Source organism: Lissotriton helveticus, chromosome 6 (assembly GCF_964261635.1).
Source record: "Lissotriton helveticus chromosome 6, aLisHel1.1, whole genome shotgun sequence".
NCBI classification, from domain to species: Eukaryota; Metazoa; Chordata; class Amphibia; order Caudata; family Salamandridae; genus Lissotriton; species Lissotriton helveticus.
Window position 1 is genome coordinate 1,199,503,748 of NC_136067.1, and position 19,602 is coordinate 1,199,523,349.

Here is a 19,602-nt window from a genome sequence, read left to right on the forward strand (position 1 = left end):
ATTGTGAGCGCTTCCTGCTCGTAAATCATCCATATTCCCTCTATTACGCGGCGGAAAGCCACGGAATACTCTGGCTCGTGGCGTCGGTGAAAAATAGCTTAGCTACACCCAGCTCCCACCATCTTGCATCTATATTTTATACCACGTCCACAAATCACTTGGGACTACAGTGTCAAACAAGGTAGTCAGATCAGTCCACAAAACCTCCTAAATTTTCACAGCTCAACTTTTTTGTACCACTACACAGACTTCTCTCTTAATTTAGGGAATTCATTTGTAAATGGCATAAGATCACTCCTACTCCAAGGTACAAATGTATAACCTCAGGTAGGTACCTTTGGGTGCACGGTCACGACTAATTTGCATATGGCTGGGTTACATTTTTTTTACCTGGGGAGCAAAAAATTGATGGATTCAGTCCCAGATCTCTGTACTGGGGTGAATGTATGACATTGTTCTGCACTCTGTCCATCAATTGTTCTTTTTGTACTTTTTTATGTGGCACAATAACTAATACAAGCAAAAACAATGACTGATCAGACACAGGTGTGGTCCCACTTACCCCTGTCCTTGTTTGGTAGGTCCGCCATCTTTAAAATGATATCCCTCCCTCGTCTCCTGTACCAATTACAAAGCCATCCCTATCCAATAAAACCCACATGGTTCCGCCTATTGAATGCAATTCTAGCCTGCTTCCTCTGGGGGGCATTTCGTCACGGGTGGCTCTGAGGATCTGCTTTCAATCTACCTATACTGCCGGAGTGGCCACCCCAGATATTCAGGCATATTACATGGCCTCCCATTTGCTTGTCCTCAATGATTGGTGGTATGGCGACTGTCAAGACCCAGCATATGCAGTTGTACTGCGGCACTGCTTCATGAGCTACCACCTGGCACATCCACGATTTGCAAGATTTGAACGGTGACACCCCGCCAGATGGGATGGTGGGGGCAAACTTACTAGGGAAACTCCACTGAGGAACAATGGCCAATTATTCCAGCTAACACACCTGGCAGGGTTCCGGGGTCGAGAGGGCATTGGGATTGACATGGTGGGGGCAGTAGTGCATGGATGCACCCTTAAATCTTTCTTAGATATACAAACAGAATACGATATGCCCAATACGCAATTTTATCGGTATCTCCAATTCCGACATGCCTTTACCCCATACCTGTCTCACCTGACGGAAATCCCTGAATTTAACCCTACTGAAGCAAAGGTCTTTAAGGGCGACCTAGGAGACCATAAGATTACTAAAATATATTGCAAACTTATTAACAACACCCCTACCACACTGTCTAAAACCAGAGAGGCATGGCACACAGATCTGGGTCCCCCTGGAGGAGGACGATTGGTGTAGGCTCTGGAGTCCCCACGCAGTGCAGCAATTGCGGCTTGTCTGCGTCTTATCCAGTTGAAATATTTTCATAGCGCCTACTATACCTGACATAGACTATGGCGTGCTGGACTCATCACATCCCCACATTGCCTGCGCTGCAAATCCTTAGAGGGTACATTCCTTCACACTGTGTGGTCATACCCCGTATTATCTAAGTTCAGGAAAGGGGTGTTTACATGCATATCAGACATCTTGGGGTGGATCATAGCCTCCTCACCGAGACTTGCTTTACTACATATTACGGAAGACAGGTGGAAATAGATATAAGCGCCACCTCTTATTCCTGGGCCTTACACTAGCTAAACGGGATATTTCCCGAGGATGGAAAGATGAATCCCCACCGTCACTTGGGGTGTGGAAGAAAGGGCTAGATTTTTGCATGGGACTGGAGCTCACGGTCTTTGAGGCAAGGGGTTGCCCCCGTAAACACTACAAAATCTGGAAAAGATGGGCTGACTATAGAGGCTTATATCTGGAGCCTCCTCCCCCCATCTGATGTTGAAGAACCACTACTATGATACTAATCGACCTGCATGTGTGTAACGTTTGTATTCACCTTGAATTTAGATGACAGAAATTCCTAAAAGCAGGCAATGTGGCACAGATGTCCTTTTGTTATTTCTTGCTTTCTCTCCCTTTGTTCATCTTTATTCTTGCTTTTCCTTTTCCATGGTTATTAATCTTTCTTGCAATATATTCATTGTGGAATCAATCCTCTATTATTTCTGAAAATGTTGCTTCATATGCTTGTCACTACTTATATGTGGACAGGGGTGCTCTCTGAGGCCCCGGTGTTGTATTGGATGGCAACAATAAAATTATGTTGTGGGAAAAAAGAAAACACCAACTGATCAAAATTTATAAAGAAAGCATTAAACGCCCATACCAATCAATCAATCAATAAATCAATCAACGAATTGTAAGTGCGCTACTCACCCGTGAGGGGTCTCAAGGCACTGAGGGGGGTCCGCAGATCTGTTTAGCCAATGAGCCAGGTCTTGAGGTTCTTCTTGAAGGTTTTCAGGGAGAGGCGCGTCTGTTGTCTGCCGGTAGCTCGTTCCAGGTCTTGGCTGCAATGTGAGAGAAAGATCTTCCACCTGCTCTGGCTCTGTGAATGCGTGGGGTTTCAGACAGTGCGAGGTTGGAAGATTGGAGGATTCTTTTGGGTATGTGGAATTTGATTCTGTTTTTACGGTATTTGTGTCCTTTGTTGTGTAGGCGTGAGTGAGGATTTTGAAAGTGACTCTTTTTTCCATGGAGAGCCAGTGGAGACTTCATAGGTGTTGGCTGATGTGTTCATGTTGGCGATGCTGAGGACGAGTCTGGCGGCGGTGTTCTGTATTGTCTGGAGTTTGCGGAGTAGGGACTTGTTGATGCCGGCGTAGAGTGCGTTTCCATTGTATAGTCTGCTAGTGATGAGTGCGTGGGTGACTATCTTCCTTGACTCAGGGGGGATCCACTTGAAGGTCTCGTGTAGGATGCGGAGGGTGTTAAAGCAGCTGGAGGTGACGGCGTTGACCTGTCGGTTTATGGTGAGTGATGAGTCGAGTACGATGCAGAGGTTCTTGGCGTGGTCTGAGGGGGTAGGTGGGCTTCCGAGGGCGATCGGCCACCCGGGGATGTCCCATAAAGAAGGGGTGGTACCGAGGACGAGGACTTCTGTCTTCTAAGCGTTGAGCTTCAGGCAGCTGTTAGTCATCCAGACCATGACGTCTTGCATTCATTTCTGGAAGTTGAGTTTGGCAGTGGTGGGGTCTTTGGTGAGGGAGCGGATGAGCTGGGTATTGTAGGCCTAGGATAAGATATTGAGGCTGTGGTGTCGGACCATAGCCGCGAGGGAGGCAATGTAGATGTTGAAGAGGGTGGGGCTCAGGGAGGAACCCTATGGGACTCCGCGGGTGATTTTCATGGGGTCGGAGAGGAAGGGTGGGAGTCTGATCCTTTGGCTTCTTCCGTTGAGTAATGTTCGGATCCAGTCCTGGGCTGTTCCTTGTATGCCTGCGTCATATAGTCTGGCGACCAGTGTGCGGTGGGAGACAGTGTCGAAGGCCGCTGATAGGTCGAGTAGGATGAGGGCTGCGGAGTGGCCTTGGTCCAGGAGGGTGTCGATGTCATCTGTGGCGGCGGATAGAGCGGTCTCTGTACTGTGGTTGCTTCGGAATCCGGATTGGGACGGGTCGAGGACTGCATTCTCTTCAATGAATCATGTCAGTTTCCTGTTGACTGATTTCTCTGCAACTTTGGCAGTGAAGGGGAGGAACGATATTGGCGGATAGTTCTTGAGGTCGGAGGGGTCAGCTGTGGGCTTCTTGGGCAGAGGTCTTACTTCTGCATGCTTCCAGTCGTCTGGGAAGGTGCCTGTTTTGAAGGTGGTGTTGATGGTGCATTGTTGTTTGGGTGAGATGGTGCCCGCGGCTCTGTGGTAGATGTGACGGGGACAGGGGTCGGTGCGGACCCCCTAGTGGATGCTTTTCATGGCCGAGGCGGTGTCTTCGGGCGTCATTGGTGTCCAATTGGAGATGGTGGGCTGGTTGGTGTTTTTGGGGGCAGGGGGGCCGTCTGTGGTGCCTGGTGGATGGTCGATGAAGTTGTTGTAGATGTTTTTGATATTGAGGTGGAAATACTAATATATTTTTCTAGTTTGGGTGGTGTGTAGTATAACCAGTGAAGTGTAAAAAATTACTCTTTTTCAGGGAAGCTGATCTAATAGATTTACATGGGTATTTTGTTTGATGCTCGCCATAAATCTGCAAAGTCTTGCAAAGGCAAGTTATTTTCCTAAATAGTGAATGAATTGTTCATTATCAATCACACTGTAGTACTCGAGGACTGTGATTTTCATGTTGTGTACCAGATTTTTAAATGTGTTAATCAAAAGGCCTTATTACAGTACAGAGTCGGCATATTTGCAGTGGCGGTGGGACAACCCCCATCCCAGTGGTCCTACTGCTGTGTTATGATGGTGGCGTTGAGATCACCACAAGACCCCCGCCGCAGCCAGGAGCAAGGATCCTGCGGTGGGGAAGCAGGTGGGAATCGTGGCTGGGAACCCGCCCAACAGGGACCCGTGGGCAAATCTGCCCATGGAGGTGCTTGCAAGGTGGCACATAATGTGCCCATCCAAAACGTGCACGGTCGTGCATGCACAGTGTGGTATGTGTAGGAGAGTAGGGTCTGCTTCCTATAGTTACCCCCATTTTTTTCTGTGATTCTCTGTTTTCTTTTACTTTAGTGTGGCTGTGGACCTGCTAATCAGGCCCACAGCCCAGTTGTTCTCTCTCTAAATAGATACCATGTACTTTAGGTACATACCAGATTGGTAACTGGGTCACCCTTGTGAGCCCCTGTATAGTGTACCATAGGTACCCAGGGCATAGGTACACACTAGGCCTACCAGCGGCTGCAGCATGTATTGTGCCACCCCTGGTTTGCCTTCCAACACAGGTCTGTTCACACAGCCTGGGTAAGGTGGTATAATCACCCCTTACTTAGATATAGTATACCTATATCTATATATACATATAGACACATATACACCTATAAGTCACTCCTATGGCAGTCCTTAACAATCCTGGAGGCAGAGTGCTTGGTTTTATGTGAGAGGGTGCCCTAGCATGAGCTGAGCCCCTCTGCAGCTTTTGGAACTATCTCCTTATAGCTGTTCTATGATATAGCCATACCATATACTCTTAAGTGCATTATAATCCTCACGGTTAATGCTAACTTTGGTTTGGCTTTATCAAAACATGTCGTGTAAGGTGTCAACCAATTTGGAATACTACCCCCACACCAGTTCTGGCGGCGAGGGTAGCATTGCACCCTTCTAGAGGGAGAAGACATGTAGTTACTGGTTTACCTGGTTAAAGTTAAACAGAGCTTCAGCCTCACAAAATGTATGCTGCTGCCACAGACACGAGTCTGCCCTCCTGCTGCTGGACGAAACTCAGGCAGGGTAGGCCTGGACAATAGGTTTCCTGCCCAGACAGGCTCTTTGTGTATTGGGGCAGGGAGGGCTGCATTCAGTGAATGCTTTCCAGACACTGCCTGAGGCACACTAGGTGCTCTATGCACTTCCCAGTCGTTTGCTGGGGCACTCAGCCCCAGCTCTGGCACGAAACTGGACAAAGGGGAAGGGGTGTAACCACCCCCACCCTAGGTCCACTCATAGGAGGGACCTTAAAGTTAGCACAACCCCTAAACTTAGTATAAGTATAGGATCCCAGTCCCTAGGACTTTAGATTACCCTGGACGAAACTCTGAAACATATATCCTGGACCTTCGACATTCCATTTCGACTGGAAGGCGTAAGATATCTCCCTTGTGGTCAAGGAGTGACCACCCTGTTCAAACAGGCATCAAAAGCATCTTTGCCAGTCTGCATTTTCGAGGCTCCCACCAGATCCTGAAGAATCTGCGACACAGGACATGAACTTCCAGACACCTCTGACCCCAACTTTCGCTCCCAGCAAAGTTGAGACCTGTGGCGGACACGAGAGAGGTGGGACCGGAACTCTTGGACATCCTGCATTTTGCTACCTGCATCAACTTCTCGAGGTATCCCTAAGTTGTGCATTGGGGTGCTTGAAGCCCCAGACCCGAGTACATTTTGCAATGAAGCACAGAGCTCCACACTCCACGAGTGGCCCGTGGGCTTTCTTTATGCATTTCCGCTTGACACATCTTTGCGGTTCCTAGTCCGTTGGCTAGTGAGCCCCCAAGAAGACAAACCTTTACTGTAACTTGCTTTCCTGGTTGCTCCAGGCTTGCTCCAACTTCCCTGCAAAGGAGAAGTTCCACAGACCTTGCTGGTTTGCATCAAAGCCCATCTCAACATCCTACGTGGGTTGCGTTTGTCAAGACTTTTTGGGTCCAATCTGGATACCAACACAGCAGTCAACTAGATCCTTTGTGGGACAGCCCAAATCCAGCTCCTGGTTGTTGTCGACGCCTCCTGGTCCTCGTGGCTGAAGAGACAAACTTCACCTTTTCACCTGAAATCACCCGACATCTGGTGGCATCTTCCTATCGCCACCCTGGTCCCTGGCAAGTGGCCCAGACTCTGTCCCTTCTGCTTTCAGGTTCTACAGATCTTCGATCCACCCTTGGATCCACCCGGACACTTTTCCTCTGGTCACCTGCAGCACTTCTTTGCAGATCTCTATTGAAATCGACGGCGAAACCCGACACCAAAAGAGACCTATGCACCCGGCTTCTGTGGGTGAGGTAACACAAGTACTCTGGCAGTCTCGAGGGTATTGGCCCTCCTAGTGTCTAAGTCTAAAAGGGTAAGAAGGAGGCCCCCTTAGGTAGCAATAATGGGACCAGGGGAAGAGATACTGGACAAAGTTTAGAAGGTCCCTCAAGCATATGTCTACTGGACAAATGGTGTAGACCAGGAGAGTCTATGCCTCCAAGATGGAAATTGGAAGAAATCCTAAGCTTTGGGTCAAACTAAATAACCACCATTACTGTGAACTTACTCATATAAAGGCAAAACAACAATAAGGTACAAAAATCAATAAAAATGACAATAAATCAATGCAAATAGACAGAACTCTAGATATGCAAAAAAATGTCTTCACAGAAGTATATAGATTAAAAAGTGTATAAAACAATTTGTTTATTCTGCTACATGCAGTCAGTCATATTCAATAAACATTACATACATACATAATAATTAGTACATCACAATAATCAGCACAACAATATAAAAATTAAAAAATTGTCACAAGTTCAAATATTAAAAAATTGTTCAAGAGAACAAATGTCGACGCGGCGTTTCGGTGTAGATAATAAGCACCTTCTTCAGGATTGTTTCTCTTACATTTTTAGGGCTCTGGATTCACTCAGAGTCACTTTGCAGTGTCACGTCTTGATGTGGCGTTCAGACACTGCTCGAATACCCACACCAATTAGTCTATGGGGTACTAAAATCGATTTCTGTATATGTTTTCATATGCAATGTCCACTGTCTGGGAGGAGCCACCGATCGTGGAACGAGTTTCAGGTATCAATTTCCTGATTCAATTGGAATCGCTGTTGCCGGACCTATGATGCTGGAGTCCTAGGCAATAATAAACTCAGGGCTGTCCTCGGGTTTATAGACGATCCGGTACTAGTATGTCGGTCTCCCCGCTCCTCTACAGTCAGCGTTGTGGGTTTCTGTGGCGATACGAAATTATCTCCTGGTCTACACCATTTGTCCAGTAGACATATGCTTGAAGGACCTTCTATACCTTGTCCAGTAAGTCTAAAAGGGTTCCATCGTAGTTAATTTAGAAGTGTCCTTAAATTGTACATTTGTAACTTGTTTGTTTCCCATAGAAAGTCAAAGGTAACCCGTGGATGTGTTTAGACACTGCACGCGTCTCCCGTGGGCCTCCTACATCCTAGCCTTTGGTTGTTTAGAGTAGCCCCAGCGATTCCACAGGCCCCAGGCCTGCTTTCTAATTCTTACGTGGTTCTTATACCACTATTTTAGTATATGGTTTATGAGGCCCCTAGGGCAAAACGTATACTGTGCAGCTTATCGTATGCCAATTAAGTAACGTATATTGTATTTTTACCTCTGACCTCATAAAGGGTGCAGAGGGGTTGTGTTTAGAATAAATACATATATATATTTGATATACACTTTGTGTGGTGTGCTTTCATTTGGTACTCAATGGATTATAATTGGTAAAACAACTCGCTTAATTCGCTCTCTGAAGTCTTAGCCTGAAGACTGCTCGCCTCTGCTACCCCTAGGATAGCTTTCTATAATGTTGACTTTACAACCACCATTAATAAAGGTCTATTGGACTGGTGCAAGGTGCCCACTAGAACTAGTGGACAGTAAGCATGACATGGTGCATCCCACACGGTGCACAAACTTGCTGTAAGCGCTGTCGCAGCGGCGATATGCTGTTTAGGCTCTCCTATGAGCCAAACATACCTGCCGCTGTGACACCACTGCCACCGCACTGTCAGCTCCGGATTCAACTTGGAATCCAGCGGGCAGGTTCACAATGGGCTTGGAAGTCTTCCCAGGGAACGCTGCCATGCCGGTCCTACACGAAGGCTGCCAAACTAGTAATCCAGGCCTAAGTGTCTAAATGCAAGTATTTGAATTTAGAAAGTGATACTCCTGACTCATAATATTACATGTCCTTAATTTATTTATCATCAATTACAATATTTAGACAACAGTGCCTTCAATTGATAAAAACTGATTTTCTTCTTTTTTTGCTTGCAGGGTCTCTGAGATATTGATGGAAGTGGCAGTCGAGGGCCCTGTGTCGTCAATGAGCCCACAAGCTTATTTGATCGAGAAATGCGAATGCCCTCCAGGCTACTCTGGCTTGTCCTGTGAGGTACAGAACCATTTTCTTTAACAAAAGCTAATCTTGCAGTTGATATCTGAATGTTTCAGTTTGAGGGTGTGCTTTAACATTTTCGGATTCCTGAAATAGTAAACCATGTCCAAATAGCATTATTGATGCCACATCTCCTCTTGAAGAGTCTCTGAAAGCCTTGTGAAATGTAATTCTGGAGTCTATTTCTTGGAAAACAGAGATAGATATTCTGTATCTACATACTGTGCAGTGTAGCACATATGGGCCCTCATTACAAATGGCCTCTTATTACCAAAGTAGTCAGTAACAGCGCTGACCAGCACCATTAGAATTATGGGACATGCTGGATCACAGAGGGATAGATCTACTAAAAACTCATGTAACACAGCTCAGCACTCAAAGATGCTGCACTGATTTATTATACAAAGAAAGAGGGACAGTGTCATTCATGGCTACTAAGATAAGACCGTCTCCTTCTCCCTCCCTAGGGGTGGAGCTCATTCAGGGTGCCTTGCGCCACACTAGAACACCTGCAGGTACTTTTGCACAACAATGCAAAGGAGTCCGCATCATGTCTAGTATATGGTTTGTATTGGAAGTGTACCCTTATTTAGTAGTTACAAAATACTATGCCTAAACAAACTTTAAAACGTTGGTGATTTGGAAAAATACTGTACAGTGCAGCACACATGCAAAGTGGTAAATGTTTGAACAAACAAAGCATTTCTCTTTTTTAATGCTTGCATTAAAGAGGAGTTATTGTTTTGGCACAAAACCATGTCTACTATTGTTACAAGATAGGACTTTGCGTCAAAACCCATGATTGGTTGCATGGGAATTCCTATGTGCCTCCCATGAAAATGCCCTGTTAAAGAAAAGTAATGTAAAGCACTGCCTTACATTCAAACAACTTTACAGTGCAAAACATGATTTTGCGCTGGAAAATGAAACTCAAATACACATTTAGGACCAGTTTGTGTCAAATTTGTGAATCAAAACCAGTACAAAATGTTAGTAACTCTGCCCAAGAATTTCCCCTGAATTTCCCCCACTCTTTTCACTTACTTAAAAAAGAAAACATTTCCGGATGAAATATATCTCTTAAGGTAAATCCTCCCCTGGAGTTACCTGTACCGCTGATATCAGTAATTTTGAGAGGATGAAGTTTCCAGATTAAACACAATGATCCAATAAAAAACCTTTGAAGTGATAGTATCTCCTTGCAATAATATCAAATACCCTAATGTGTCATAATATAATACAAAATACAGATCATAAAATAAAAGTATACACAGAGAAATAAAAGGCCCTGCTTACACATTTTCCAGTTCAAATGATGGTAACTTTCTTGTCACCGGCGTGGCTCTGCTGGAGGATAACGCACCACCCCCCAGACTTGAGATTCTTTGCCATAGAACAGATACCCCAATCTGAAAGGGGTGGGAACCGTGAGAAGCTCTTGTGACAAATAGATTCAAAACACATAGTGACATTCAGGACACTTAATCCAACAGGACTTAATCAGGACGAGGAGCTTTATGTACACCTATGAATAATCTGGGAAGCCAAAGAAACGCGCCAGTACATAAATAAAAAGATATATCTGCTCACTGGAGAGCCAAAGATGTAACGGTGAAACATGGAAAAATGGGTTTCTTAGAGAACCACTAAAACGCAACAAAATAGAACAGATAAAAGAAAAAGGAAAAAAGTAAAGAAAATAAACAAGAAATATTAACACAAAGGAAAACAAAAGGAACAAATTCAGGGATGTTCATTAAAAAAAAGGAACGTCACGGCTTCCCAGAGGAGAAAGCTAATCAGTCAATATGTGACACTAATCTTAAATAGAGACACTATCCACTGTTGGAACTTTTATTCTGCATTCAAATAGAATAACACATAACAATACTCACTAGAGAGAGTATTAAAATGATTGTTCTTTTTTATTGACTAAATGTTTTGACTAAACAAAATTGTCATTTGTAATTTGCCTCTCATGTAATTGTCAAAATCACAGCACAATGGGCACACCTTTGCACTTAATTTAAAAATTAACTTAAGCACTTTAATTATCATGCTGCACTACAGCAACCAGAATGCATTGCAAGGAAAAAACAGCAAGTAATTTTTTCTAATGGAAACAAATGATGCCCGAAATAATTGTAACATCATCCTATGATCAAGGTCCGAGTAGCAGGACCGAAACGCGTTGGGCATGGCAATATCTCTTTGCGTTAAATAAACTGCCACCAACCTGAATCCTAAGATTATGCGATCCCTTATTGCTGCGGCAAAATTGGCTATGTATATATATATATATTACCTACTGGCGGTCGCCAGTAGGTAGTTATAGATAAAAACTAGTTACCATATGAAATCCGCAACATTCTATTTGGAATAACTTTGGCGCCGGTGGACGAATCTTCGCGAATTTCTCCAAGAAAATGGCCTGCTCCGCTCCTTCCCTGAAAGTTTGGGGGTGATTCGTCAAGAGGGGGCTGAGAAAAAAGGGGGGTCCCAAAACGTGTTTTCCCCATGCAATTTTCCAAAGGGACCTTTAGCCAGGGCTACAGCCCGAACGGCTGAACGGAATTGCACCAAATTTGGCAGAGAGGTAGATTTTGTTTCGCAGATTGTGCTTTTTGTTAAATGGTGTAAATCCGTTCAGTAGTTCCTTAGAAAATCAAAAGTAAAATCATAGCGATATCTAGAGACAGAGTACAGTACGCGTACCTTCCCGAGCACGAGCTGCATGCTGTCAACACTCGAAACCAGGAAGTGTTGACAGCCATCTTGTGCCTCGGTAGAACCGAGACACAAGAAAACAGGGAAACAAAGGTAAAAACAAAGAAAAGGGGGCAGGGTAGAAACATCCTGACCCCCTAGGCCTGCTCAGGGGGTCCCACAAGGACCCCCAAGGCCAAAACAAAAATGTTTTTTTTTTTTAAATCGCGGGGTACACGTACACTGCCGATCCCCTCAAAAAATTAAGGCACCACTCTGCAAACGCGCCCCTTGGCGCGTTTGCAGAGGGGGAACTAATTCCCCTTGAATACTTGGGGTCCCTGGGGGCCAAATAGCCCACCAACAACCTCCAGTATGCGCCAGGCGGCTGCCTTGCAGAGACGTGTAAAGAGGCCATGCCCCTTTTTACACCTCTCTGCAACGCAGCTCCATGGCGCGTACTGGAGGTTCCTGGTGGGCTAGTTGGCCCCCAGGGACCCCCAATATGCAAGGGGAATTAGTTCCCCCTCTGTAAACGCGCCAGGGGGCTGCGCTGCAGAGAGGTGTAAAAAGGGGCGTGGCCTCATAACACCTCTCTGCAATGCAGCTCCCTGGCACAAACTGGAGGTTCCTGTTGGGCTAGTTGGCCCCCAGGGACCCCCAATATGCAAGGAGAATTAGTTCCCCCTCTGTAAACGTGCCAGGGGGCTGCGTTGCAGAGAGGTGTAAAAAGGGGCGGGTCTCATTACACCTCTGTGCAACACAGCCCCCTGGCGCATACTGGAGGTTCCTGGTGGGCTAGTTGGCTCCCAGGGACCGCCAGTATGCAAGGGCAATTAGTTCTCCCTCTGCAAACGCGCCAGGGGGCGGCGTTGCAGAGAGGTGTAATGAGGCCACGCCCCTTTTTACACCTCTCTGCAACGCAGCCCCCTGGCACATACTGGAGGTTCCTGGTGGGCTAGTTGGCCTCCAGGGACCCCCAGTATGCAAGGAGACTTAATCCCCCAACTTAGAACGCGCTACGGGGCGCGGTTGCACAGTGGTGGAGGTAGGGGGCGGGGCTTGAGGTGATATGTGGGGCAAACATGCCCTGTGGCGCGTTTTAAGTTGGGGAATTAACTCCGCTTCAATCCAGAGGTTCCCTAGGGGCCAACTAGTCCTACGGGTACCTTCATTAAGCGCCACGGAGCTGTGTTGCAGCGTGTTGTAAAAAGGGGGCGTGCCCTCTGAACACTTCTCTGCAACACAGCTCCCTTGCGCATACTGGAGGTACCTGGTGGGCTAGTTGGCTCACCGGGGACCTCAGGATTGAAGAGGAATTAATTCCCCAATCTAAAACGCGCCACAGGGCGTGTTTGCACACATGTCACCTCAGGCCCCACCCCCTTCCTTCACTATTGAGCACAATATTCCTCTAAAATCAGCGGAACTACGAATTCCGATGTACTCACCTGTTATCACAAGAGACGTCAGTGCTGCATCTTTGAGCCCAGTACGGACCCTGAAAAGTAAATCTAAGCGTACTTACCAGTAACTTGTATTTCCTTCCCTAGGAATCTATTGTGTGGTTTTCACCAGAAAAGTTTCTAAGTGTCTATTTTTGAAACGTACAAATATTCCCCTAACATCAGCCGAACTGCGAATTCTGATTTACTCACCTGTTTTCAGGAGAGACCTCAGTGCTGCATCTTTCAGCCCATTACTGATCATGAAAAGTAATTATAATCGTAGTTACAGTAACTTAAATTTCCTTTCTCTGCTAACATTGACTGGTTTCACTTGGAAATTTTTCTAAGTGTGTAGTTTTGGAACTTTAAAAAATTCCTCAAAAATCAGCTGAACTACGAATTTCGATTTACTCACCTATTATCAGGAGAGACCTCAGTGCTGCATCTTTCAGCCCACTACTGATCCTGCAAAGTAATTCTAATCGTAGTTACAGTAACTTGAATTTCCTTCCATAGGCTAACATTGACTGGTTTCACTTGGAAATTCTTCTAAGTGTGGAGTTTTGGAACTTTAAGAAATTCCTCAAAAATAAGCCGAACTACGAATTCCGATTTACTCACCTGTTATCAGGAGAGACATCAGTGATGCATCTTTCAGCCCACTACTGATCCTGAAAAGTAATTCTAATCGTAGTTACAGTAACTTGAATTTCCTTCTACAGGCTAACATTGACTGATTTCACTTGGAAATTTTTCAAAGTGTGCAGTTTTGTAACTTTAAAAATGTCCTCAAAAATCAGCCGAACTACGAATTCCAATTTACTCACCTGTTATCAGGAGAGACCTCAGTGCTGCATCTTTCAGCTCACTACTATTCCTGAAACGTAAATTTAACTGTACTTACCAGTAACTTGAATTTCCTTCCATAGGATATCATTGCCTGCTATATAAAATATATATAAATTAATTAAAAACATATTAAATGAAAAAAAATATTACAATTTCAATATTTTTTAAAAAATTTTTTTCATTCATATTAAAAATATGTAATGTAATTTAAAAAATAAAATACCTAAAAATAAACACTTTAAAACAATGTAGTAAATTAGTATAAAAAAATATAACAATTAATACTTTTAAAAATGATCATTTACAAAACCTTTGAAATTCAATGAAAAAACCATAGGTTTGAGCCACGTTATAGTTAAAAATTAGCATTTAAAAAACCTTACAAATTAACTGAAAAAACCATAGGTTTCACAAACGTTATAGAAATCTACAATGGATCGCACACCGCTAGCCTCTCCTCCTGATCGCCCCTGAGCACTCTGGTATGTGAAGTGCGTGTGGTTTGAAGAGTTGAAACAAAGTTCGTAAGTGGTTCACCAAAGTTGGTGCAAGTAAGTACTTGTTGTTCCCAAGATCTCTAGACCCGATACATGGCCCGGGTTTCGGGATAGTTTCCCTTATCAGTAGAGAAAGTATTTGGGGTGGATGAGAAGGCCGCCAAGTAACCGTCACAGGCCTTGATGCCTCTCCGGCGCGCAGGTGCGTCTCCAAAAGCTCGTCAGCTTGGGGGCTCATGGGAGCCCTATAACAGAAATCTACGATGGATCGCACACCGCTAGCCTCTCCTCCGGATCGCCCCTGAGCACTCTGGTATGTGAAGTGCGTGTGGTTTGAAGAGTTGAAACAAAGTTCGTAAGTGGTTCACCAAAGTTGGTGCAAGTAAGTACTTGTTGTTCCCAAGATCTCTAGACCCGAGACATGGCCCGGGTTTCGGGATAGTTTCCCTCATCAGTAGAGAAAGTATTTGGGGTGGATAAGAAGGCCGCCAAGTAACCGTCACAGGCCTCGATGCCTCTCCGGCGCGCAGGTGCGTCTCCAAAAGCTCGTCAGCTTGGGGGCTCATGGGAGCCCTATAACATAAATCTATGATGGATCGCACACCGCTAGCCTCTCCTCCGGATCGCCCCTGAGCACTCTGGTATGTGAAGTGCGTGTGGTTTGAAGAGTTGAAACAAAGTTCGTAAGTGGTTCACCAAAGTTGGTGCAAGTAAGTACTTGTTGTTCCCAAGATCTCTAGACCCGAGACATGGCCCGGGTTTCGGGATAGTTTCCCTCATCAGTAGAGAAAGTATTTGGGGTGGATGAGAAGGCCGCCAAGTAACCGTCACAGGCCTCGATGCCTCTCCGGAGCGCAGGTGCGTCTCCAAAAGCTCGTCAGCTTGGGGGCTCATGGGAGCCCTATAACAGAAATCTACGATGGATCGCACACCGCTAGCTTCTCCTCCGGATCGCTCCTGAGCACTCTGGTATGTGAAGTGCGTGTGGTTTGAAGAGTTGAAACAAAGTTCGTAAGTGGTTCACCAAAGTTGGTGCAAGTAAATACTTGTTGTTCCCAAGATCTCAGACCCGAGACATGGCCCGGGTTTTGGGATAGTTTCCCTCATCGGTAGAGAAAGTATTTGGGGTGGATGAGAAGGCCGCCAAGTAACCGTCACAGGCCTCGATGCCTCTCCGGCGCGCAGGTGCGTCTCCAAAAGCTCGTCAGCTTGGGGGCTCATGGGAGCCCGATAACAGAAATCTACGATGGATCGCACACCGCTAGCCTCTCCTCCGGTTCGCCCCTGAGCACTCTGGTATGTGAAGTGCGTGTGGTTTGAAGAGTTGCAACAAAGTTCGTAAGTGGTTCACCAAAGTTGGTGCAAGTAAGTACTTGTTGTTCCCAAGATCTCTAGACCCGAGACATGGCCCGGGTTTCGGGATAGTTTCCCTCATCAGTAGAGAAAGTGTTTGGGGTGGATGAAAAGGCCGCCAAGTAACCGTCACAGGCCTCGATGCCTCTCCGGAGCGCAGGTGCGTCTCCAAAAGCTCGTCAGCTTGGGGGCTCATGGGAGCCCTATAACAGAAATCTACGATGGATCGCACACAGCTAGCCTCTCCTCCGGATCGCCCCTGAGTACTCTGGTATGTGAAGTGCGTGTGGTTTGAAGAGTTGAAACAAAGTTCGTAAGTGGTTCACCAAAGTTGGTGCAAGTAATTACTTGTTGTTCCCAAGATCTCTAGACCCGAGACATGGCCCCGGTTTCGGGATAGTTTCCCTCATCAGTAGAGAAAGTATTTGGGGTGGATGAGAAGGCCGCCAAGTAACCATCACAGGCCTCGATGCCTCTCCGGCGCGCAGGTGCGTCTCCAAAAGCTCGTCAGCTTGGGGGCTCATGGGAGCCCTATAACAGAAATCTACGATGGATCGCACACCGCTAGCCTCTCCTCCGGTTCGCCCCTGAGCACTCTGGTATGTGAAGTGCGTGAGGTTTGAAGAGTTGCAACAAAGTTCGTAAGTGGTTCACCAAAGTTGGTGCAAGTAAGTACTTGTTGTTCCCAAGATCTCTAGACCCGAGACATGGCCCGGGTTTCGGGATAGTTTCCCTCATCAGTAGAGAAAGTATTTGGGGTGGATGAAAAGGCCGCCAAGTAACCGTCACAGGCCTCGATGCCTCTCCGGAGCGCAGGTGCATCTCCAAAAGCTCGTCAGCTTGGGGGCTCATGGGAGCCCTATAACAGAAATCTACGATGGATCGCACACCGCTAGCCTCTCTTCCGGATCGCCCCTGAGCACTCTGGTATGTGAAGTGCGTGAGGTTTGAAGAGTTGCAACAAAGTTCGTAAGTGGTTCACCAAAGTTGGTGCAAGTAAGTACTTGTTGTTCCCAAGATCTCTAGACCCGAGACATGGCCCGGGTTTCGGGATAGTTTCCCTCATCAGTAGAGAGAAATTATTTGGGGTGGATGAGAAGGCCGCCAAGTAACCGTCACAGGCCTCGATGCCTCTCCGGCGCGCAGGTACGTCTCCAAAAGCTCGTCAGCTTTGGGGATCATGGGAGCCCTATAACAGAAATCTACGATGGATCGCACACCGCTAGCCTCTCCTCCGGATCGCCCCTGAGCACTCTGGTATGTGAAGTGCGTGTGGTTTGAAGAGTTGAAACAAAGTTCGTAAGTGGTTCACCAAAGTTGGTGCAAGTAAGTACTTGTTGTTCCCAAGATCTCTAGACCCGAGACATCACCCGGGTTTCGGGATAGTTTCCCTCATCAGTAGAGAAAGTATTTGGGGTGGATGAGAAGGCCACCAAGTAACCGTCACAGGCCTCGATGCCTCTCCGGCGCGCAGGTGCGTCTCCAAAAGCTCGTCAGCTTGGGGGCTCATGGGAGCCCTATAACAGAAATCTACGATGGATCGCACACCGCTAGCCTCTCCTCCGGATCGCCCCTGAGCACTCTGGTATGTGAAGTGCGTGTGGTTTGAAGAGTTGAAACAATGTTCGTAAGTGGTTCACCAAAGTTGGTGCAAGTAAGTACTTGTTGTTCCCAAGATCTCTGGACCCGAGACATGGCCCGGGTTTCGGGATAGTTTCCCACATCAGTAGAGAAAGTATTTGGGGTGGATGAGAAGGCCGCCAAGTAACCGTCACAGGCCTCGATGACTCTCCTGCGCGCAGGTGCGTCTCCAAAAGCTCGTCAGCTTGGGGGCTCATGGGAGCCCTATAACAGAAATCTACGATGGATCGCACACCGCTAGCCTCTCCTCCGGATCGCCCCTGAGTACTCTGGTATGTGAAGTGCGTGTGGTTTGAAGAGTTGAAACAAAGTTCGTAAGTGGTTCACCAAAGTTGGTGCAAATAAGTACTTGTTGTTCCCAAGATCTCTAGACCCGAGACATGGCCCAGGTTTCGGGATAGTTTCCCTCATCAGTAGAGAAAGTATTTGGGGTGGATTAGAAGGCCACCAAGTAACCGTCACGGGCCTCGATGCCTCTCCGGCGCGCAGGTGCGTCTCCAAAAGCTCGTCCGCTTGGGGGCTCATGGGAGCCCTATAACAGAAATCTACGATGGATCGCACACCGCTAGCCTCTCCTCGGGATCGCCCCTGAGCACTCTGGTATGTGAAGTGCGTGTGGTTTGAAGAGTTGAAACAAAGTTCGTAAGTGGTTAACCAAAGTTGGTGCAAGTAAGTACTTGTTGTTCCCAAGATCTCTAGACCACCCGAGACATGGCCCGGGTTTAGGGATAGTTTCCCTCATCAATAGAAAAGTATTTGGGGTGGATGAGAAGGCCACCAAGTAACCGTCACATGCCTAGCGGGGGCTAGCGGTGTGCGATCCATTGCGGTTGATTCTTCACACGCGTTATAGTTAGGAATTAGCATTTAAAAAACCTTAGAAATTCACTGAAAAAAACATTGGTTTCACACACGTTATAGTTAAAAATTAGCATTTAAAAAACCTTAGAAATTCACTGAAAAAACCATAGGTTTCACACACGTTATAGTTAAAAATGAGCATTTAAAAAACCTTAGAAATTCACTGAAAAAACCATAGGTTTCACAAACGTTATAGAAATCTACGATGGATCGCACACCGCTAGCCTCTCCTCCTGATCGCCCCTGAGCACTCTGGTATGTGAAGTGCGTGTGGTTTGAAGAGTTGAAACAAAGTTCGTAAGTGGTTCACCAAAGTTGGTGCAAGTAAGTACTTGTTGTTCCCAAGATCTCTAGACCCGATACATGGCCCGGGTTTCGGGATAGTTTCCCTTATCAGTAGAGAAAGTATTTGGGGTGGATGAGAAGGCCGCCAAGTAACCGTCACAGGCCTTGATGCCTCTCCGGCGCGCAGGTGCGTCTCCAAAAGCTCGTCAGCTTGGGGGCTCATGGGAGCCCTATAACAGAAATCTATGATGGATCGCACACCGCTAGCCTCTCCTCCGGATCGCCCCTGAGCACTCTGGTATGTGAAGTGCGTGTGGTTTGAAGAGTTGAAACAAAGTTCGTAAGTGGTTCACCAAAGTTGGTGCAAGTAAGTACTTGTTGTTCCCAAGATCTCTAGACCCGAGACATGGCCCGGGTTTCGGGATAGTTTCCCTCATCAGTAGAGAAAGTATTTGGGGTGGATGAGAAGGCCACCAAGTAACCGTCACAGGCCTCGATGCCTCTCCGGCGCGCAGGTGCGTCTCCAAAAGCTCGTCAGCTTGGGGGCTCATGGGAGCCCTATAACAGAAATCTACGATGGATCGCACACCGCTAGCCTCTCCTCCGGATCGCCCCTGAGCACTCTGGTATGTGAAGTGCGTGTGGTTTGAAGAGTTGAAACAATGTTCGTAAGTGGTTCACCAAAGTTGGTGCAAGTAAGTACTTGTTGTTCCCAAGATCTCTGGACCCGAGACATGGCCCGGGTTTCGGGATAGTTTCCCTCATCAGTAGAGAAAGTATTTGGGGTGGATGAGAAGGCCGCCAAGTAACCGTCACAGGCCTCGATGACTCTCCTGCGCGCAGGTGCGTCTCCAAAAGCTCGTCAGCTTGGGGGCTCATGGGAGCCCTATAACAGAAATCTACGATGGATCGCACACCGCTAGCCTCTCCTCCGGATCGCCCCTGAGTACTCTGGTATGTGAAGTGCGTGTGGTTTGAAGAGTTGAAACAAAGTTCGTAAGTGGTTCACCAAAGTTGGTGCAAATAAGTACTTGTTGTTCCCAAGATCTCTAGACCCGAGACATGGCCCAGGTTTCGGGATAGTTTCCCTCATCAGTAGAGAAAGTATTTGGGGTGGATTAGAAGGCCACCAAGTAACCGTCACGGGCCTCGATGCCTCTCCGGCGCGCAGGTGCGTCTCCAAAAGCTCGTCCGCTTGGGGGCTCAT

General features: G+C 46.7%; 1 protein-coding gene across 7 annotated transcripts in view; it reads left to right on the plus strand.

Moving 5' to 3' along the window:
• Positions 1-19,602, plus strand: part of LAMA2 (laminin subunit alpha 2) — a 3,430,794-nt gene that overhangs the window by 2,156,309 nt on the left and 1,254,883 nt on the right. For all 7 annotated transcript variants that reach the window (XM_078648920.1, XM_078648921.1, XM_078648915.1 and 4 more), the window contains one exon: positions 8,635-8,752. In XM_078648920.1, the coding sequence (XP_078505046.1) occupies positions 8,635-8,752 (118 nt within the window). The remainder of the gene's footprint in view (positions 1-8,634; positions 8,753-19,602) is intronic.